Genomic DNA, 23459 nt, shown 5'->3' on the forward strand with positions numbered 1-23459 from the left:
GAGGTCGTTTCGTTGACTTCCAGGTCTTCAGCATCGTTTTCGTCACACACCTCTCTGAACACCAACAAGTTGTAATCAAGATCCATCTTATTCACAGTGTAATTATCAAAAAAGACAGTAATTACGGTGAATTTGCTAAATAGTTGGTTATTTGGATAGCGGTTAACTTTGGTCTGCAAATACTGGGTTACTGTAAAAAAAAAAAGTTCACAAATTCAGGACTAAAACTGAAAAAGTTCCGGAGCTTGCAAAAAGGTTGCTACTCACTCCGCCATCTTGAATCCTCTCCCCTAAACTGTTTGTAAGTAGGGCGTGTTGTACAAAAGTCAACGTCTCACCGGTCTTACTTCCCAAGTTTGTAATGTCTAGTCTTGAGTGACGTCAAAGTGTCTCCCCAAGATGATCACGTCTCGACCCAAATTTTTTTTATATAACATATATATATATCTTTAGATAAAGTTTACGGAAAAGTAAAGATGCCTAAGATGAACGTCATTGGATGGCTTGTTGATTTAGCGATCGATGTTGATAATGAGAGGCTTTTGCTGACGATTAGATGAAATGGTCATACGTTTCTCACTCTGTCCTGATGTCGGAGTTTGCAAACAGGGCACTTAGTGAGCACTTTGGTGGCATCTTCAAGCTGCTTTGCCCATTTGCCTCTCCCTCTCTGCCTCAGAGGCAACTCGTATGCCGACTATCCACCAGCCCGGTGAGGCTTGCTGATGACCACATCCAGGGCTGATAGAGTCTAGCAGCCAGGAGACACGTTCAAAGTGCCTAAAGTACATAGCAATCGAGAAGCTACTTTATGCCAGCTTCTCCAGGTTGTCCTATCCTCTTCAGAGACTTTTCAAACACCAGCGGATCTTGTGCGGGGAAAAGTCCTTGTGTGAACTTGTCTTCGATCCAAGGATGTCTGCAGCTGGACCCTTCTTCCTCGATCACTTGCCAAATGCTGAATTCTTAAGTCAGGTGGCTCTGGTCCAAGCTGCTTTCTTTTTTTCTTCAGGTGAACTATTTATGAAGAGGTGCTTTATTAAAGAAACAACCAAATTTTCTTTGATTTCTTAAGTTCCACTTGAAGTTGCCATCACCCTAAACATTGCTCTCACTCATCTGTAGTTACGTCAATTGCAGGTGTGAACTGTGATGTGAACATCAAGTGGTGTGTTGACGATCATCCAATCACATTAGATTTAGAAAACCTAAAACAACACCAATTCGCCGTCAATAAATGTAGGCGTGTCCAGGGCACAGAGAGCCGCATCCCCGGAAAAATCTGAAGGCAACCAATTAAAGGGGAGCCTCAGGTCACCTGCTTGCATACACTCTAATTTGGCCAGTATCCTTTACTCAGGGAATACAGGTAATCACACAGAAATTAAACAAATACAAGCCATTACCAATATTTAATGGATGATGACATGCACGGACACCAGGCATATTGTGCAAATAAACATTTATTTCATGATTATTTCAATTACCTAATTAAGTATTTAAAATATTTGGTGGGGCCAGCGCCACACATTACAAACTGCCACTGAGCTCTTATTTCTTGCTGTTTGGCCCCCAATGTGTCATGTTATTGGCATAGCGAGTAGTCCTGATACAGTAGGTGGGAGCAAAGCAGCCCCCTAGTGAGCTAATGCTTTGGTTTTCAGTTAGGAGATGCAATACACTTAGCTGACAGTTCTTCACTTCAATAGGCTTACAGTTGCAATGCTGGCCATCCTTCTCACCGCTTGAATTACTTGAATGATCCACACGGTCAGCCTGAACTGCCAGAACATTCGGCGGGTCATTGTGCTGCTTACACTTGAACCAATAGATCATAAAAGAATAAAGATGGAAAGGAAACTGAAAGAAAGTTGCTTTCTGAGAATTTAATTCACTGTTCTGGTATGTTCATTTTTTTTAAAAGCACAACCAATATTATAAGTGTTCTGCAAGTACATTAAGAATTGTAATAGACAAGGTCTGTCAAATGCTGGTGTATATGCTAGTTTTTCACTGGGATTTTCAGCATTGATTCCTGGCCTGTGCTTTACGCCAATGCCATTTTATCCTAAAGATGTCCATGGAAGAATGAACAGAGCTGGTCATTCCGGGGTTTATTTATATATTTACTGGTGCGACTTTACATTAAAGAACCCACAACTACTTCCCTCTTATTATCAGTGACAATAAATTACACTATTTTGGTACATGCTTTATTTTGATAAATGCATAAACAGTACAATAAATGAAGAACTTTAAAGATGCTTAATAATTCAAACTTAGCAAGAGACTACTTATTAGAAGACTACTATGACCACATGTATCTAATCCAGACTCATGTCTTCTTCTTCGTCTTTCTTGTCTTTGGAATCCCCTTCTTTTTTATCTGTACTTCCATTACCTTCCATTGCTTTTGCAAAAGCTTCAACATCTAGGAGCAAAATGAAACACATTTGGAATATGTTAAGTTTCATAAAGTTAATTTAATTAACAAAAGCAGTGAAACAGACCACCCAGATTGTTTTTGGATGTAGTCTGATTCAGCTGGACAGGAAACCCAAAAAAGGCCACAAAGGAGTTGGCTTTGAGCAGAACTAACGTTAATAACACAAGACATTTGTGAATTTACTCCTAAAGCGCTCACTCACTCACTCACTTTATACTGTGGATTACAATATACAATCAAACAAAGTCCATCCTAATTACCACAATCAGAACGATTACTTACCACCTTTATTCGCTGCCTCTACCGCCTCAGATGGTAACCCAAACTGACTCATGAGGGGGCCAAGCTGTCCGGAAGCTAATGCAGCACTAAACATACTCATGGCCTGCACACAAAAGAAATACACACTCGTCAATTACGGACAATTCTTCAGCCAGCTTAATCAAATAATTCTGTCAGTCCTGGGTTCAAGGCAGGGTCCAACGTGGATGACAGAACTAGATACTGTAGACATGAAAGGCACTATATGGTAGATAGATAGATAGATAGGACTTTATTTGTACTCTGGTGGAAATATGGCATTTTGCAAAGGTTCTTTAAATAAATACATAAATAAATGAGTACCGTATATACTCACATATAAGTTGGGTCTTGAAACCCGAAAAACTGACCATAAAATCAGACCCTGACTTATTCACCTTTTCAAAAATGCGGCACTTAATTTTATTTTTTTTTACATCTTCTTGCCTCCTCCAATCTCATATCAGTTACTCAGACTCATCGAATTTTGTTGCAGCAGCGCAGTTACTAATTTCTTTTGCTACTTGAACGACGTTTAAATTTAATACTAGCTTCACATTTTCTTCTGATCAAACACTCCATTGTAGATAAGGGATGCTCTTACGATAAAGGTGTATGAGGGGGTGAGATACACAGAACAGTGCAGACGTTGCTCCAGAATAGTTTGGGTATTACCGTGTGGTCACGCAGACACAATATAGAGAGAGACAGACAGACAGACAGAGAGAGAGAGAGGGGTTAGGAACACACGCTGATACAGCACATTGCTGCACACACATAGAAAAAAAAAAGGCCGCGTGCGCCGTGGTTCTCTCTCAGGTGGGTATTAGCACATCAGTCTCTTGGGCCAATAGCGTGAGTTTTCCGCATTCAACTTGTACGACCAACATTATAAAATACCCTAAATTATATGGTAAAATCAATTCCAGACTTATCCGGGGAGAAATTATCCATGAATATATACGGTAAATAAATATACACACACACATACACCAGGACTATAAAGCAAGAAAATTCAAAAGATTAACTAAATTTCTGAATTGACAGTCCCAGTCCCAGTGACACATTACGCAGGTGTACTGCTGCTGGTATAAAGGAGCCCCCAATTCAGAATCGCATTTTGTGACACACTTGTGCTGAATAATTTGTTGGCTTCATTGGGCCTACTTCTGAACATAACCACATTCCCAAAACTGTAGGGCTAAAAGTAAAGTGTCAGTTTAGTTTTAAGTTGTTATCGATATGTTGAAACTGCGCAGTAATCAGTGTTCATACAGTGAACCTTTGGTGGCTCAGTACAGAGATACAAAAAGGGAATGAATGTATTTAACTTTATAGCACATGAAGGACAAAACGTAAATTGATTATGAATAAGATCAGTTTCATAAAGGTTTATATATGGGTTGAAGATTTCATAACAAATGCAGTTTTTCATACCAAAGAAAAGTAATGTTTCTTAACACATTACATTTTATAAAAGTACTCATTACTTGCAAAAAAGTGACTCATTTTGTTATGTAAAGTTACTTTTAAAAATAACATTCACCACAGGCTGCATGCTCGTTTTTAGATTTACGGTGGCCATTGATTACGTTTAATCCCTTTCTTTTAGTGTATTAGTATGACATGGAGCACTCATTCGGCGTAATGCTCCAATAAGTGTCCAAAGCACATGCTAACAAATGCTTTTAAGAATCCAGGTTCCTCCCATAATTATCCTGGTTTTGCGAGAGCAGGTAAAATTTATACTGCAATGGAAACCCCAGAAGAAGCAGAGTCCCAGGTAAAAACACAACACTGCTGATTACAGCTTATAATTGTCTGATTATTTTTTATTATCAGTGTTCATTTCTTTTTAAAATCACCTTCTATTGTACTGTTTGACTTCTTCCTTTCAGAATGAAAAGGAATAAAAGGTTAAGAAATGCTAAAAAGGAACAGACACTTTAGACTGACATTTCTGTGTGTAAATTACATTTACATGTCATGAAAATGACTAACTTTGAAAAACATGGCCACTTCAAATAAAATGTAAACATGGTCTTGCAGGAATTTTTGGTTTGATTGAATAATGTGAGAAGGTGTAAATTGGATATCCAAATTTCAATTAGAAGGAAATGGTTTGAATGAAAATCTGCATCCTTGAATACATTCTTGGCCTTAGATGAATAGCAGATGAATAGCTACCGGGGGGGGTTGAAATCAGCCACAATTAGATTTACTTCATCATAAATGACAAGTTCATGTCAAATGTCTGCATGTAAGCAAGCACCTGCTGAAACTGGGGTGAAGTTAATGTGTTCTGGATCTCATCTGCAGTCTGAGGTAGAGAATCCCCTGAAGGAAGATATGGCAATAACCGCTGCTGCACATCTGTATTAGCCAAAATTGGTGCCATAATCTCTGGAGTCAGAACACTAGCCAAGTCCACTGCAAAAAAAAAAGGGGGAAAATTGAAATATTAAAATGCACACACACATTTCAATTTATTCTGTCATAAAGGCACAAAGTTACACAGGGGGAAAAAAAGATTTAACAAGCAAATTGCCAATGCTTAAAATAGGTCGAATGCCATTCTCAAAGGCCAAATAGTTTGAAACTATCCAAATGTAAGTTAAGTGCATGCTTGATACTGCAATGTCATACTCTCCAAAGTGAAAACAAACTAAGATAATATTCATTATCCTTATTCCACCTGATCAAACAAAGCACTGTGCAGCTACCTGTGATGATAACCCAACTTTGACTTCTACAAAACAAAGCCTAAAACAACAATAAGGAACTACTTCAGCATATTTATGTTAGGTAGGATGCCTGGTGAGGCAGGTTGTCTTTTGGCCTTGGAGTCTCTGCAGTTTTCTTTTTTGTTCTCTTCCTTAACTGGAGATTTAGTTTTTCTGTCCTTCCCACCATCTGACTTTGTCATCTGACTCATCTTGAGAAACTTCTATACATAATAACTGTACTTTTCTTGTATTTAGATATCTATCTTACGCAAGTGTGCATTATTTATTTATTTATGTTATTCATTATTACTCTCAATTTTTTTGCTTGTCATTAATGATAACCTTAATCACAATGAAACGATGAGACCAAAATGGACTTGTGTCATATCACTAATAAGAATTACTGTTACTCACCCAAAAAATGCATCTATTTCTAAAATTATATACAGTGCATCCAGAAAGTATTCACAGCGCATCACTTTTTCCACATTTTGTTATGTTACAGCCTTATTCCAAAAGTGAATTAAATTCATTTTTTTCCTCAGAATTCTACACACAACACCCCATAATGACAACGTGAAAAAAGTTTACTTGAGATTTTTGCAGATTTATTAAAAATAAAAAATTGAGAAAGTACATGTACATAAGTATTCACAGTCTTTGCCATGAAGCTCCAAATTGAGCTCAGGTGCATCCTGTTTCCCCTGATCATCCTTGAGATGTTTCTGCAGCTTCATTGAAGTCCACCTGTGGTAAATTCAGTTGATTGGACATGATTTGGAAAGGCACACGCCTGTCTATATGAGGTCCCACAGTTGACAGTTCTTGTCAGAGCACAAACCAAGCATGAAGTCGAAGGAATTGTCTGTAGACCTCCGAGACAGGATTGTCTTGAGGCACAAATCTGGGGAAGGTTACAAAAACATTTCTGCTGCTTTGAAGGTCCCAATGAGCACAGTGGCCTCCATCATCTGTAAGTGGAAGAAGAAGTTCAAAACCACCAGGACTCTTCCTAGAGCTGGCCGGCCATCTAAACTGAGCGATCGAGGGAGAAGGGCCTTAGTCAGGGAGGTGACCAAGAACCTGATGGTCACTCTGTCAGAGCTCCAAAGGTCCTCTGTGAAGACAGGAGAACCTTCCAGAACGACAACCATCTCTGCAGCAATCCTCCAATCAGGCCTGTATGGTAGAGTGGCCAGACATCCTGGATGAAAACCTGCTCCACAGCGCTCTTGACCTCAGACTGGGGCGACGGTTCATCTTTCAGCAGGACAACGACTCTAAGCACACAGCCAAGATATCAAAGGAGTGGCTTCAGGACAACTCTGTGAATGTCCGTGAGTGACCCAGCCAGAGCCAAGGACTTGAATCCGATTGACCATCTCTGGAGAGATCTTAAAATGGCTGTGCACTGATGCTTCCCATCCAACCTGATAGAGCTTGATAGGTGCTGCAAAGAGGAATGGGCGAAACTGGCCAAGGATAGGTGTGCCAAGCTTGTGGCATCATATTCAAAAAGACTTGAGGCTGTAATTGCTGCCAAAGGTGCATCGACAAAGTATTGAGCAAAGGCTGTGAATACTTATGTACATGCTGATTTCTCAGTTTTTTTATTTTTAATAAATTTGCAAAAATCTCAAGTGAACGTTTTTCACGTTGTCATTATGGGGTGTTGTGTGTAGAATTCTGAGGAAAAAAATGAATTTAATCCATTTTGGAATAAGGCTGTAACATAACAAAATGTGGAAGAAGTGATGTGCTGTGAATACTTTCTAGATGCATTGTATGCACTACTGGTGAAAAGTTTTAAAACACGTCAGTTTTTCTTCAAATTTAATCAAGTTAAAATGCAATGAAAAACCTAAAATGGTGACCAAGTTAGCAATAAATTGCCAGGTTTAAATTTAATTTTTAAGTTAATAAAAACTGAAAAAGAAAATTTCAGAATATTACAAAACGGTCTACAGCAGAGAAGGCCTAAAATGTTACAACCTACAGATGTTCTGCAACAATTAAAGTAAATTAAGCCAGCAAATTGAAGCAAACAATTTGCGCAGGTGTCCTAACGTCTGTTGATTACTTAAAGCTTTGTTCTAACTGCATTCTGAAACTTTTGACCAGTAGTGTATATAAGAGAACTTCAAAGGGTTGAATAATGAAAACACTAAGAAACATCTACTATACCTCCTTGTCCTCCAGCTGCCATGGCCGGAACATTCATAGTGGCCAAGATATTTTGCAGATCACTGAGCTGAATAGGCTGTGTTGGACTGCCAGCAGTAGTAGTGGCAGGGGTAGTGCTGGCAATGCTAGCTACAGGGGTAGTTGGGGTCACAGGAGAAGCAGCACTGGTTGTTGTTGTTGTTGTTGGTGTTGTTGTTGTTGTTGGAGCTGCTGGGGTTGGAGCAGGAGCACAACTGATCCGATTTGACGATGATGTAGAGGAGGGTGTGACAGCAGCCGATTGGCTGCGAGAACTGAAGACAAGATAAACTATTAGGAAACATCACTACAGAATGTATGTTTAAAAATACATCTGACCATGTGAAAATCAAAATACCAAGCAGCACGAAGACTCTAGGTAACAGAAGCATCTTTACCTTGAGGAGGAATTGCTTGTAGGTGGTCCTCCACTGCTCAGAAGACTTGCCAATCCCGGTCCAGCCAGGGCACCAAGCCCACCTAATAAAAATCATCAACAATGTTTACTAAAAATTAGTGTTTTTATTAACCGATAATCCAAATATTAAAGACCTGAAAATAAAAAAAAAGAAAGATTAAGAAAGATACAAGAAACTTGAATAGGTTAGTAAAGAAGCTTAAGGAAAATACTGATATAACAAATCTGTTGTATTAGGAATAAACAGAAAATTAGGAAATAATGGAAGATGGACTAATTGTACAAGAGAATTGAATGCACTGACAGATATTGAATCAGACATAACATTTCACCAATTTGACCGGAAAAACACTTTGAAGTGAATATAAATCACAACCTTCATAATACTGTTACCATCTCTTGATAGAACATAAAGACATGGTTGACAGGAATAGATCAAGACAAAGTAATAAATGCATTGTGGACAGAATAAGAAACAGATGACATCAGGGTCCCAAATTAGTTGTTTATGTATACATGAAATTGTAATACCGATGTGAAAAACAAACAATTTTATTTACATCCCTCTGTGTTGCATATTGTTACACGATTCAGGTAATAAAGTAAATTAGAGAAAATTGTTCCTTTTGTATCAAGTCTTCAGTGCATCAATTGAACAATACTGAAAGAAGATATTTTACACTTTGCACACTGCAACATGTGGAAAAAAGCACTGAGTTGTCAAATAAACTTATTGAACACAGCAATTCTTCAGCCAGTAAAAAGCTGCACTTAAATATTCTATTTTGTTGCAGCAAAAATATGTGGTTATCCTATTTTGACTGTTTTGCTGAATGACCACAAAAGCGTATTTCATCAACTCAAATCAGAGAAATAAGTCTTGAAATTATTATCCATTTTACTTACCTAGCCCTCCCAATCCAGTTGGGCCAATCAGTTGCATTAACTGGTTATGACTCATGTTACCTAGAAGGCTTTGTAGACCACCTTCACCTAAAATAAAAATAAAAAAAAAATCCTTGTAAATTTCACATTTGCACTAATGAGTGAAAATACTATTAAATAATGTATACAGTCAAGTGAAAAGTACACCCCATAAAATGTTTTTTAATACATGTGGAGATAAAAATATTATTTTCATTTTGACACTATTTTCATATAAAGATGATACAACAAATATCATGCCACATATAAATTTTGTTTTCCATTGTATAAATTTAAATAAGCATGAATGCAAATTTCACATGTGGAGAAAAAAGTCAATACACAACTACATTTTACCAGTACCTCAAATACCTAAAACTGGAATCTGGTGCAAGTAACTAGAACATCATTAGCAAGGGTTTTGTCTCAAGAGGTCTTATTTACACCTCAGACATTAAGTTTAGGTTGCTCTTTGTTGCTGAAGTGCATGTAATCATTATGCATGTCTAGATCGAAACAGCTCTCTGAGGCCTGCAAAAAGAAACTTATAGATGCCTACAAGTCTGCAAAAGTACTTTACAAAGTGGAATTCAACCATTACACTTTATCTAATATCATCTACAAGTAGAGATATCTTCAAACTACTGACAACTTGTCCAGGCCAGGACACCCCAGCAAGTTTAATCCAAGAGCAGAACACAAGATTCTAAAGTCTCCAGGAACCCTAAAATTTAATCATGGTACCTATGGGCAGCTTTAGCTCTTGCAACTTTGGACTTTTCCACATGCACAAGTCTACCATTAGAAAGAGGTCATACAAATTAGATCTACATAGGAAGAGTGCCAAGAGGATGCCTAGACAAGAACCAGGGACATTTCTGGTACAAAGTGCTCTGGACAAACAAGGCGAAGAGTTATTCGGCAAAGTACCAAAACCAAAGACAGTATTTGACCAGAACAACCTGATAACAACTGCAAAGCATGGTGGAGGAAATGTTATGGTTTGGGGCTGCTTTGCTGTAACATGGTACAGCTCGCTAAAACAGAATCCACTATGAATACTTCATTGTAGCACAAAGTGCTTGAGAATAACGCGAGACCATCTGCCAAAAGATGTAAGCACAATCCAACATGAACCTTACAACATGATAATAATGTTAAGCATACCAGAAAATCTACCAAGGAATAGCTGAAAAAGGAAGAAATGCAGGGCTCTGGACTGGTCAGGTCACACCATGGACCTAAATCCCATCAACAGCTATGAGGGGGATTTGAAGTGGGCTATGTATAAAAGAAACTCCTCAAACGCAGTACAGCTAAATGAATTCTTCATGGAGGACAGGAAAAATATTTCTCTCAGTCAATATGAAAAAATGATAAGACAGTTACAGGAAATGCCTACTTGAGGTTGTTTCTAACCAAACCAATACCAACTATTGGAATCACGGGTGTACATACTTATTCCACAGATTAAAAGGTTTATCTGTTCATTTTATATTGAACCAAACACTGCAAAGTCAAATTTCCACTGTTCTTTTCTAGATCAGATCACCTTTACCTAAGTATACTGTTTAGATGAAGATCAAATCTTTAGGTGTAAATATTTTTTCACAAGCTTTATTATATAAAGTGTGGAATAGCAGTTATAACTATGCTGATTAGTAATCAAGAATATGGCAAATTAATGGAACATAACATTTATTAAAGGATGAATATTATTAATTTAAAACAGAATCTGCATCATGGTTTACCAATTAAAACTAGAATAAAGCAAAATAACACAACATTTATTATTTATGAATATTATTCTTAATTTAAAACAGAATTTGCATTATGGCAATGAAGTGCAGAGAGCCATTTTACAATAAAGTAAACAAATAATTCCAGGCCCAGTCACTCTTTTTGCCGAGTTCTCTCTCTGTGTCCAGGTATTTCAATTTTGTACAATATGCCAGAAAGTGAATCTTAGCTTCACCATTAATTATGCCAGGTATAAACAAGTGGTGATGTGTGTGTGCATGGGATGCACTCCTGTCCAGCGTTGGTTTTTGCCTTGTGACTAGAACTGCTACAATTGAATCCATCTTCCATGAACCAACAATGTACCGAACAGACAACACTGAACTATGTAAACAGCAAGTTTGTTAAGGAAGTTATTAAAGTAGTTAACTGATGGGAATTATGCAACATTAAAAGTTGAAACTATAAAAGTGAGCTTACAGATCAATGTCATTAATAAAAATTCACCACAACAGAGAAATAAAAAAGGAAAGCTACAAAAACAGAGCTTTGGAAGCGGAGAATGGACTACAATTGCCATGACATGTCATAGACTCTCCCATGATGCAAGCCCTTTTCAGCAGTGCTGACCCATAATAAAGAGAAGGCTAAAACTTCCAACCAAGGTCTTCACCATAAATATCTTCCTGGACTTATCAGTTGCAGTGCTTTCAAAGTGCAAATATTTCACAATGTGAATTTAGGGTATGGGGGAATGCCAGGGTTTACATGTGGATTTCTTCCCCACAAAAGGATAACACTATTAGTGTTCATAATAATAAGATACGAGACTACACTAGTGATAGCTTCTGAAGGTGGCTTGGAATTATCTTTTAATTACCAAAAGATCCAAAAAAACCCACACATTTAAAAAGCAGTTAAGATTTAGCTATCATTCAAATATGAAAGACAACAGTTAATCACATTGTTACGAAGGTCTATATTAACACTAGAAAAAATGTTATCATAAAAAAATCTTTCTATTTGTTTGACTTATTTAATAACCTAAACCCCCAAAACAACTGACAACCTCAGAATGACTGTGCCAGTGGGTTCTTTCTAAACCACATTTGAAACTGTAACAAGAAAAAAGCAAAATCAAAAAGCATCATTTCCTATAAAAATTCTACCATGTATCAAAGGCATGATATTGCACCAGTATGTGTGTATACAATCATGAGTTACCAGAGCCAGGTGAACTATGGTCTTTAGCAATCAGCAGCTATATGGGCCTTATTGGAGGCACAGGCACAAAAGACTATTCCCCAACAACAGTGTTAAATTTTGTTATAAATGCTTCAAGGGAATTCCAGTCTCACCTCAGGGTACACATCACAAATAACTTTAAAAGAAAGTACACTTTCATTTTCTAGACCACCTAGTCACAAATCTGATAAATATCAAAAGACTTTAGTTAAATCTACCATCTTTAACACCATGCTACTCTTTTGGTGATGAGCGATTACTTCCAAAACATGGCATACTAGATTTGACTAACTGTGCACCCTACAGTGTATGGTATGCTATTTAATATAATGAATATTAGAAGATGATACACCACAATAAACATATAATTAGTCTCTATATCATTCCTTGTAAACATTTTTTATTTTATTTTTATATTCTATAAATCCATACAAAACACACAGCAAGACTTTACTAGTGCACAGGTATGGATTTTATTTCTTCCTCTTACTCGTGAACACTAGATTACCCTGCCGGTCTCCTCCTACCCAATAGTGCATTAAAATATGGACACCTTTTAATGTCATTTGGTTTCAATAATTTTGTTTTAGAAGAATTCCGTTCGTGAAATTTTCCTTAAAGCAAGTAATATGTTAATTTAGAATGTTTAGAATTTATAATAATTACTAATAGATTTCACACAATTGCTGCACATGTTCATTTCTAAATATAACTTGAAATTATCCAACAGAAACAATGCAAATGATTAACAATAATGAGAGCTAATAATGTAAATGACATGCAATCCTTTCATTTAAGTACGCATACATGGTATCATTATAAAGTTTTTTGCCTATAAGTACAATCTACTCAAAATGTAAAGAGTGTCCATACATTAAAAAAAAGAACATCTGGTAAATTAAGGCAAATCATTGTGTATGGAAAAGTTCAGTATAATTTACAAAATGTCAACTGACATAGTGATTACGGAAATATATTAATATTAATAATAATAATAATTATTTTTGAAAGCATTCCAATTTCACAGAAAACACCCACGCATACAGGCTGCACTCAGTTACAAATGTTTCCCATTCCTACATATTTATCTTCATTATTGTCAGAATCAACAAAATAAATGCTTCAACCAGATTCTTAATTGTCTCAAAATGACAGTGCATCAATCAGTAAGTACAAGTCGAGGCAATCACTTCATTGTACATAATAATAAGCATAATATTAAAATTAAAATGGGTAGAGACCAATACATTGGTAAGAAAACCTAGGCTTCGCATAACCACGTGAACATGTGGCATTCACTATTAAACCCAATTCTTGAATGGCTTTTTCCAAGTCTGGTGTCCGTCACCACAGTAAGCTACTACATCAGTGTAAAGTCAAAAGGAAAACTCAGTAAAATACAGCTTGGAATACCATAATACAACATGGCATAAACTGGGAGGTGAAGATTAGTCAATCAACCATTAGCAATGGAGAGTACAACAAATGCAACATCACTGTCACTAACAGGTGATGCTCACACAGTTATAGCAATAGCCGTGCTACCATGGGTATTACATTAGACTCAAGAGTGGTAGATGTCATTGTGACCTATACCAGTGAGTTGTATCTTACAGTGGGCCATTCTTAAGAAAGATGGTGCATCAATTTTGGTGGCAAGGGGAAGAAGAGGCTACCTACAGCCAAGGACGTGGTTCTGAACAGCCCAGTTATATGGATGCACATCAAGATAATCACAGACTAAATGGTCACAACAGGAGCATGAGAAGTGTCCCACTCAGCTTATATGCAGTCATCTTTTTGAAAGAAAATCTTGGTGATTGTCACTCACTAGTCACTGTCATACGCATCTACAGAAGCACTAAAAACAGGCTGGTAGGAAAGAAGAATTTTCCATTTGAGATCTGTATTAAGACAATATATTCTGGGAACGAGTAAAATCAATGTATGTGTCTGACAGAGACCTCCTGAGTTGGCACATCTACTGTGTATATGCCTATGATACAAGGGGTGCCCATGCTGGGCATTATCATGTAGGGTATCACTGGAAACAGTTTTCATTTACATCATTACATGGTATCTGTGGAGTGGTTATTAAACAGCACTACCTATGTCAGGGACTCCAATCCAACCAGAGATGCTGTTACTGCATGAAATATGTTCATCTGGCAAGACAATACCTATGCGTATTCCACACGTGCAATTCAATGTGCTTCAGAGGATTGGACACTATGTTTTCCTTTGTCCTGTCACTGGTGAGAAAACTTATTCCACATTGTGGAAAGAGACTGACATTCCCAAAGGTGAACTCTGGTCATCTTTATAATCATTTCAATTAGCAGTCCTGTATTATAGCACAGGGAGGCTACACCCAATACTGATATACGTAATACTGCTTTTACCAAATAAGCCACATCACACCACAGTGTGTGAATAATCATGTTATTAATACAAAGAGGATGTGTTTTTTGGCGCAGTCCAATGTCTACTCATGTGTTTATATAAAAAAGTAAATTTTTATAACCTCCCAATGCAGACAGTTCATGACCACCACTTCCTCCACTTCCTAAAGCACCAGGCATCGGAGGGTTGTTCAGATATTCATTCACTTTGCGGCAGTACTCATCATCTTTATCTGTTTTGGGCTCCTAATAAAATTTAGAAATAATAAAAAAAAAGTTTTATACATACAATTATATATGTTTGGTCTAAACTTTCTAAATACAAAAAAAAGCCTCCATTGAGTACTATATTAGAAGAAAATAAACAGAGGACTGTGAAATACAAAATGCTGGCTAACAGTTATAACAATATCATCCTTTCCTTTCTACAAGTACAGTATCTTATCTTGTTTAATATTAGTTTAATTTAGCACCCATTTGAGTCCCTATCATCAGAGCACAGATGTATGACAAAAAACATTATTCTGGACAATCACCTTAGCACACAACTGCAGTGATGCTGAGAGAGATACATATAATATATACACACACAGATAAAATTCTGTTACAACGAAATTTTCATTACAACCAAGTATTTTTATTTTCCCCGACAGTTTCCCCATATGACGAGAGTCTATAGAAATCTTGTTGCTATGAAGTACATTCAGCAGATACTTTCATTACAACGAAGTGCCCAAAAGACCTTGAAAAGCCTGAATGAATCATCCACAGAGCTGCAGCTCAGTTGTGTACAACGATCCCCAAACAGAAACATTGTAATTTTTTTTCTTTCTTCGAACTTTCCTCGTACTTTTTTTTTCTACCTTTTTTGTTTCCTGCGGTTTTCAGTGATACCTTTTGTTTATTGCTCGTCAGCATTTGAAAAGCATCCATTAGAATTTAACTCATTGTCACCCTCCTATAGAAATGGTAGACGCGAAAACTGTTCATATTAGAAAAAAAAACAAAACAATTTTTATGCAGTTCTGGATTGCAGCAAAAAGAAAAAAAAAGATGTTGCCAGTGAATTCGGAACTTCGCCATCGACACTGTCAACTTTCTTGAAAGACAAAAAACAAAAACAGAAGTCTAGGGTTGCAAACATATGTGAACTGCTGCATTTGAAGACCTCGAAAAAGCAATTTTTACGTGGTTCAGTGATGCTTGCTCAAGAAAAATTCCTATTAATGCGGCACTCATTCAAGAAAATGTGAGGTTTGTAAACTCTCCTGGGACCTCCCCCAACTAGACAGCATGCCAAAGAGCGTCCCGAAGTGCTATGCTGCGTCTCTCCGCCAAAGTAAACAAAAAAGATCTCGAAGGGTGAAGCAAGGTTAGGAGCACTTACATTGTAAATGCAGATAACAGGATTACTTGGTCACTGACCTGGCCACGACCCTGTCTGAAGGCTGTGTGCGACAGATCACGCTACAATAAATAACTACTATTCCTGTTTCAAGCGGACTAAAGCTGGTTTTGCTAAAGTACTCAGACTAAGCCTCGTGTTTTGGGGTGCAAGAAAGGGACTTCTAGCACGACCCTGATCTTTTACGATTTTATTTTTTGGCGCTTCACTGCACCGCTGTGAACAGCCTATTGACCTGCCCCAGCAACGGACAATCTTCCACAGATGCTGCAATCGCACTTCGGGACGCACTTGAGCGTGTCATTTCCGTTGCGTGTGTGGGGTCTTAAGAGTTCAGAAACCTCACAATATGAAGAAGGATGATTCGGCTCCTGATTGATAACTGTGCTTCCCACAACATGCTTCCACATCTAGATAATCTTCGCGTTGAATTCCTCCCACCCAATTGCACAGCAGTGCTTCAGCCATTGGATTTGAGCATCATTCGCACCCTGAAAGTGTATTATTGCAAGGAAATGCTGAGAAAAATTCTCATCAGCATAACTTTTAGGCAGGAGGAGATTACAATTAACGTGAAAGAAGCTATCGAAATGATTTCAAACACCTGGATACAAGTTAAAGGAAGCACTTTAGTAACAAATACAGAATCTCATTACAACAAAATTCGTTACACATTTTTAGGTCCCTGGGAGTTCATTGTAATGGAATTTTACCTGTATATAAACAAAAACACCATGTCCTGCACTTCATAAAACAGCCAATACAACTCACAACATTCTAACAGGTTTGAACAAACTTAGTGAAAACACTCAGTCCCTTCATTGGGGTACCCGACTTACTCACTGGTAGTCTGAATTGCCTAGTTATTATATAAACACAAACAGCATTTTTAAAATTGTATTGATATAATGAAAAGTACACAGCTATAGTACAATTTTCTTTTTCAAGGAGAATAAGGGTCACATAGTGGATCTGATAAGGTTTAAATAAGCAAATTAAAGTTTGAAATAGTTTAGAATTCAATAAAACTAGACAATGATGCTTTAACACATAATTCTTTACAATCAGGTATTGCACTAGAAAGAAGAATTGGGTTGCAGAACATTATTTGCTAGTAATAAGGTTTTGTGATTCAGGTTCACTACTATAAACAGGATCTATACTAAATAAAATCATTTAAGATTAGTCATCACAGAACACAAATGTAAGTAATTAAATCAAAAGCAGCATTTTGACTGCAGGCATTTAAGATTTTAGGTTATGTTGTAGAAACTACTTAATATAAATCAAGGAACATTACTGTTAGACAATGAAATGCACTAGTGCGAGGGCAACTGCTTTTGGGGGACTGTGGGGTGCTCAGGTCACCATCTATGTTATAGTAATAATAAATAATAAACCACAGCAGGTCACGCAGAGGAGAGTAACTAAGTGAACCTCAAGTCTAAAGAGCAAGTAATACTCTGAGAGGCTTGCAGAGGGAAATCTCTAGTCTCACATAAGGGAAACTATCCGGTGACCTAATTCAGGCCTTTAAAATTCTTAAAAACAAAAATAAAATGAACCCAGGAGAGTTCTGTCAACTATCAGATCGTGTAATCAGGACCACCACTGGAAATTAAGGGGACAGGTGCTTCCTAGTTTCAGTTTTATACACTTCTTCACACAAAGACTTGTGGAATCTGGAACCAAAACATTGAAACGCTTAAAAAGCAGCTGGATGAGATATTGGGACAGCTTAAAGGGATACAGTCACATTTTTCAATTTTTTAATAGTGTAAAATATACTTTTATGTGGATGGTTTTAAAAATAAATAACAATTGCAGTGTAAAACTGTCACTGATCTTCAACTGAGCTGGTGAAAGGCTCAGAATCCCAAGCATCACCACAGCAGCGCCAGCCAGGCCATGTATGGCCTAACCTTCCCCTAAACGTTATGTTGATTCTTGGGATTTGAGATGCAAGCAAACTTTTGATTTATTTTAATCATATAATATGAAATAAAATATTCAAAAATTAAACCAGTCCTTTTTATGTCTTGGGAAGTGGGGGTTACCAATAATATACTTACATGTATGAATGTTATATTATTTGGTGTCTTTTCAAAATAAAAGTTATATTTTTAGCACATCATTCCATGCCATGAACAACAAACTGACTGATTAACATGTACAGTATTTAAACAATTTACATTTAAAAACCCATTCTCCACTTTTCATGAAAACACTGTTGTTATGGGCCTAACATACTATGTTTTCTCTGTAAAAGGACAAACTATTTCTCGTGTCAATGATTTAGTAAATTTGCCTGCATTCTACCTCAAAGAATGTGCATGTGTGTGTGTGTGTGTGTGTGTGTGTGTATGTAAGTAGTGGGAAAATAACAAAAAAAGGTTAATTAATGTGAAAAAAAGATTAGTAGTAGAAACTCTGTTGGATGAACAGAATGCTTTAAACAGTAAGGCATCCAAATATTCAATAATTTTCCAATAATTACTTGAAATCACTTTTTTGCATTAAAACAAATCAGAAATTTTGAACAAAAATGAACTTTTATTAATGTAAAATTGGCATGCAACAAAAGATCTGAGTTAATCCTGCCGACTCGAAAAATGACACGCCGAGTAGTAATTTTACAGTTTCATCCTTACATTAGGTCATAAAGTGCTAACAAATTTAATAAAACAACAAAACTATCCAATATAATGCTTATATACATTCAATTTTGTAGAATTTTAGGATGCAATTTTTAGCCTTAATACTGACTGCAGACTTTTTTGCTTTAATGAATAGCTTCTTTCACTGCCCTTGCCTGTATAAAAACAGAAAAGCGAATTTAACACCTCGCCCTCACCTGCATCCAAAAGAAAAGACGCTTTGATCCAGCTTTGAATTTCAACACAAACACTCGTCCAGTGGTACACTGATTGACTCGTTTAAATTCACAGTCGTCAGGAAAAATGATGAGATCCTAAAAATAATCAAAATGAAAAAACTACGATTAAACTGAAGATCCTGTAAAATCTGTCACAGTGCTTTGTGCAAAGAGTACTCTTCTTCTATCCTCTTTACATCGGTCAATATGCTAATATTTTAACATTATTCGTATTTTAAACAAGTGTCTTTACCAATGTCCGAGGTACCCCATGCTTAGAATTCTACCCACTCACATCGTCGACGTTGCCCGTGGTCCTGTCCTTCCAGCAGAAGTGGATCAGCGAGTCGTCGGTCTGCTGGATGTACACGAGCCCCTTTCGCTTGTCAGGGGTGACCGTGCTGCCCTTCAGAGTCATCTTGCCGGCCCGAAACTCCACCAGGTATTTACTGGATGAGCCCCTGGACCCGGAAACCATACTCGGAAAAAGCGCTCCGGATGACATTCTGCAACAAATAAACCGAGACGGTACTGGCAGATCAAAAATGACTACGGAATATGCATATTTAACAAACTTCTGTGATTTCAAATAAACTTTAGTTACACACCGTATTGTTTCGCGTAAATTAATCCAATAAAATAATCAAAAATAAACTTTTAGTTACTTACAGAATTTGGAGTAAATTTATAACAAAAAGCGCAATTTACAAAACAATCAATATTTCAATCTTTGAGGATATTTACATTATTATAACATGATTTTCCCATTTGAACTTTTGTTAAATGAGATAAACGCGTGCGAAGAAGAAAACAAAGAACCTCCATACTATTCATAATCGATACTATACAATCGACCTTTTTACCTGACTTAATCTTCTTTGTATCCTTTAATTATGCAAGTAATACAACAAAAAATGGTTTTCGATACAAACTAGTATAACGAACGAAAAAAATGATCCTTTCCTGGACCTAAGCACCGCCCATTCTAATCTGATTGGGTGAACAACAGTGGTCCCGCAATTGTAGCTAGATGGTAGGTCAAACTTCTTGTCACTCATTACTGCGTGGTTGGCTGGTAGGTTTTGCTGTGTCATAAACAAAATGCGCAGACGCCGAAGGAACGTGACGACTCACCCATTTTTTTGCATCTTTCAAAAAACTTTATTCATACACATTGTTATTTCATAAAGAGCAGGGCGTCCAACTCCGGTACAGGAATGCTGCGGTGCCCCCAGGTTATCATTCTAACCTCTTTCTTAATTAGTAACACGTTTTTGCGGCCAAAAAACTTATTTTGCTTAATTTTAATCGGTGATATTTAAGTCTCAGACTCCTTAATTGTTTATTTTTCCCAATATGAGCAGCCAAGTAATTAAGAGATAGCAATAAGAGTTAACAGATGACCTGCTAACCTGCGTCCATCATATACGATCTGAAAATAAAGAAAGTATAATGTTGATCTGCTCAGGTCCACAAAACATTTTCACGGAGCTCCTACAAAAAAGAAAATACACCATTTTGGAAATTTCTTCTATAGCAAAATGTGAGCAGAAAAGGGCAATCGAATTAAATAACGCGATTTAATTAACATCAAGAATCGGCTTCCAATTAGGAAACTGGTTGAACTGAAATTGGTTGGAGTTTGAGGCCCCGATTTCTGATTTATATTTGGCTGTCATTTAAAGAAAAATGATGAAAATACATTTTAAGAATAAGTCTTTAAAAACATGACAAAATGAAGCCAGTTAACTGAAAATGGTCACAGATGATGAAAGTGGCAAGAAGCAAAACTTGCAGCCACTGAAATAGGTTTGAAATGTGTCTCTCTAGGAGGGGCTCTTAGAGATGGGGTTAGGAATACCAGAAAAGAATCAGATATTAAAAATATCATAATAGTGATCATGAAACAGCACTCCACATGCATCTATTGGTAATACACATTTATTCAACGTTTTGAAAAAAGAAGCAACTTTGACCCCTCGTATCCCATTAGGGAGCCAGTTGATTTGGCATACACAACGTAAAAGTGCTTCTGACCATATTTGCTTAAGATACCAATTACTTTACTCTTTATCATAAGGGAGATAGTGTGATGATCTAATTATCATATACATTCCTGCACAAAATATGGCCTAAAAATGAGGAGTTTTGGGTCTAGAGCACCAAGAATGGAAAAGAGCGGGGGCACAAAAAGCTTGACATCTTGTGCAATTAGACATCAAGATGATTTGAACAGTTACCACGTGTGCAGGTTTGCTCATGTTGGTCAGTTAGGAGGTACCAGACAAACAAATAAACAAACAAAAAAACAAACTGTGGAGTGATTGTTATGAACACATTATTATAACATATAGCTTTAGTGTGAGTGAAACGAGAAGGCCTACCAAATTCTGCAAGATAAGCAGCATGGCCTTTTGGTTACATTGCTGGACTGTAAAGTTTATGGGTGCCACTGCAGTACCCAACATTGATTTATTGAATGGTCCAGAGCAGGCTGGCTGTGCTCTTAACTGTCCAAGTTCATGAAGAAGAATGCTTCTTACCTAGGCACTTTACAGATGGAAGCATTACTCCGATTTTTATATCAGGCTGCATCTCAACAGTAACTCATCAGCATTTCCCCATGTTTGTTTTTTAGGCAAATATATGTTCGGTAGAGGTGGCCTGGCAGAACACTGGCTGGCACAGCCCATTTTCAGATCCATCATGCTGGGTTCATATCTCATTCTCAGTCTTTGTCATTTTGAATGTGAGCATTGGTCATCTTCCCATACATTTGACCAAACATTGAAATTGACCACACACCTCACTTGTTAAAGTTTTTAGAGGATTCTGCACTTATGGGGTGTACTGATGTACCTAAAAAATTGGCCATCTGAGTGTATAAGTATTGTACAATCCATTCCACACACTTTCATACTGAGTGGGCTTGTACCTTCAATGAGAACTAGAAAGTGCAACACAGAGCTATCGTACATCCAATGACTTTTTTGTTTTTTAATAAAACCCCACTTGACTCCATTAGCCATTCTACCTTAAACGCCTGGCTGATAGAGTGCTGTGGAGATGGATCTCCTTCCCATTTCAGCAGAGGACGTCTGAAGGTTCTGTTATTGTGATCATTAAGTTCTTGGTTACCCCACTGACCAAGCCCATTCTTATCAAGTTACTTATTTTGGGTGGGCAGCCAACTCTAGGAAGACACCTGGGGCCTCATGTATAAACGGTGCGTATGCACAGAAATGTTGCGTAAGAACGTTTACACGTTCAAATCGCGATGTATAAAACCTACACGTATGCACAGAAATGTTGCGCAAGAACGTTTCCACGTTCAAATCGCGATGTATAAAACCTACACTTGGCGTAAAGCCACGTACTTTTCCATGGTACCTCATACCTTGTCGTACGCAAGTTCTCCACTTGGTTTGGCAGACTGGTGGCACCCAGGGTCAAAGCAGTGCTACTGTTCCTGTGTGGTTACTGTTTTATTTTCCTGACGCGGCTTTATAAATACACTGAAACTAACCACATATTGTTTATTAGTGTAATGCATCTGATTGTAGATTACCTGTAACAATATAATGGCCCAGGGAATAGCCATAGTATTCCAAATACCATAACTGCTTTAGTGTTGTTACTCTCAAGGCACCATGATGACGATATCATTTGTAAGATGAAATGCAGCAAAATATGTTGATTATATGATACAGATGAAATTTCAACTTCATTTAAATAATCTGTATTGTTAATAATTAAACATGTGAGGACACGGTGCCGCAGCGCTAGCAGGTTCACGTATTGCTCCTGCCTCACGCTGTATATTTGCCGAGGCTGGCGCGACACTGGAAGGATAGACGGATAGAATAATTAAACACATACTATGAAGATATTTCAATGTTCCTTAAAAGTTTAGAAGAATCGTCATTGTAAGCTTACAGATGGCTTAACGTCTATTACAGAGCTGATTGTGTGGTGATTGGGTATTTGGGGAAAGAAAAGTAAGGACAGGAATTGGAGGTTAGTACGTCTGAAAGAGACAGTACTGCTACAATAAATTATTTCATCGAAGGTCGCGCATGGCGCAGCAGCATCTTGTGTGAGACATGAACAATCACTGCGCCCTCGTGTTTTCATGTTTAATAACATGCTTTCATTCCAATCATCATGAAAATGATATCACGTATACATCTCAGTATTTTAATTACTCAGAGAGCTGTAATATCACGAATGTAATGGATTCTGTGTTCTGTCGGAGGAAGAGAAAGAACGGAAGCACGTAGTGATTCACACACATAGAGCACATTGAAGAACAAATACAAAACAAAGTATTTAACGTGCTACTTTAGTTATGATGGGATTTGAGAAACTAGTAAATTAAACGATTTTAAGATGAAGTTTATGATGTTCTACTTTAATGACAAAATAAACTACATGATTAAAATGGAAATTTTGAGATTAAAGTTCACATTTTGTGCTTTTTTCCCCACTGTGTGCCTATTTTTTTGTTCTGTACCCTAATAAGCTCAGATGGTGGGCTACAATTCGCCTTTTCACAGCGACTTTGATATGTGACTTCTTTTTTATTTTGGCACTGTGCGACTTTGTGAACTTGACACGCTATGTCACTCGATCAACTTCCTTTTGTTGTTTATTCCACTGTTTAAACCAACAAATAGTATGTTTTTCTTTTGCCTCCACTTGGTATTCGCTGAAATTCAAAAATTTTTCCCCCGTGCTTTTCCCATTGTCTTTTCACAGAACGCTGAGCTTAAGGGC

The 23459-nt window shown here is 37.2% G+C and overlaps 1 protein-coding gene across 2 annotated transcripts; it reads right to left on the reverse strand.

Moving 5' to 3' along the window:
* Positions 1-2017: 2017 nt before the first annotated feature.
* On the reverse strand, positions 2018-19836 carry adrm1 (adhesion regulating molecule 1). 2 transcript variants are annotated; one of them, XM_039734918.1, is made up of 10 exons: positions 19818-19836; positions 18979-19189; positions 18663-18779; positions 14526-14649; positions 8999-9085; positions 8073-8154; positions 7657-7949; positions 5019-5176; positions 2729-2831; positions 2018-2431 (listed from the first exon to the last, which is right to left on the reverse strand). In XM_039734918.1, the coding sequence occupies exons 1-10, from the start codon at positions 19829-19831 to the stop codon at positions 2325-2327; spliced, it is 1296 nt and encodes a 431-aa protein (XP_039590852.1). In that variant the 5' UTR covers positions 19832-19836; the 3' UTR covers positions 2018-2324. The 2 variants fall into 2 exon arrangements, with proteins under 2 accessions (XP_039590852.1, XP_039590853.1); XM_039734919.1 differs by lacking the exon at positions 19818-19836 and adding an exon at positions 19547-19675.
* Positions 19837-23459: the final 3623 nt, after the last annotated feature.

This window comes from Polypterus senegalus, chromosome 14, assembly GCF_016835505.1.
Source record: "Polypterus senegalus isolate Bchr_013 chromosome 14, ASM1683550v1, whole genome shotgun sequence".
In the NCBI taxonomy this organism is placed as follows: Eukaryota; Metazoa; Chordata; class Cladistia; order Polypteriformes; family Polypteridae; genus Polypterus; species Polypterus senegalus.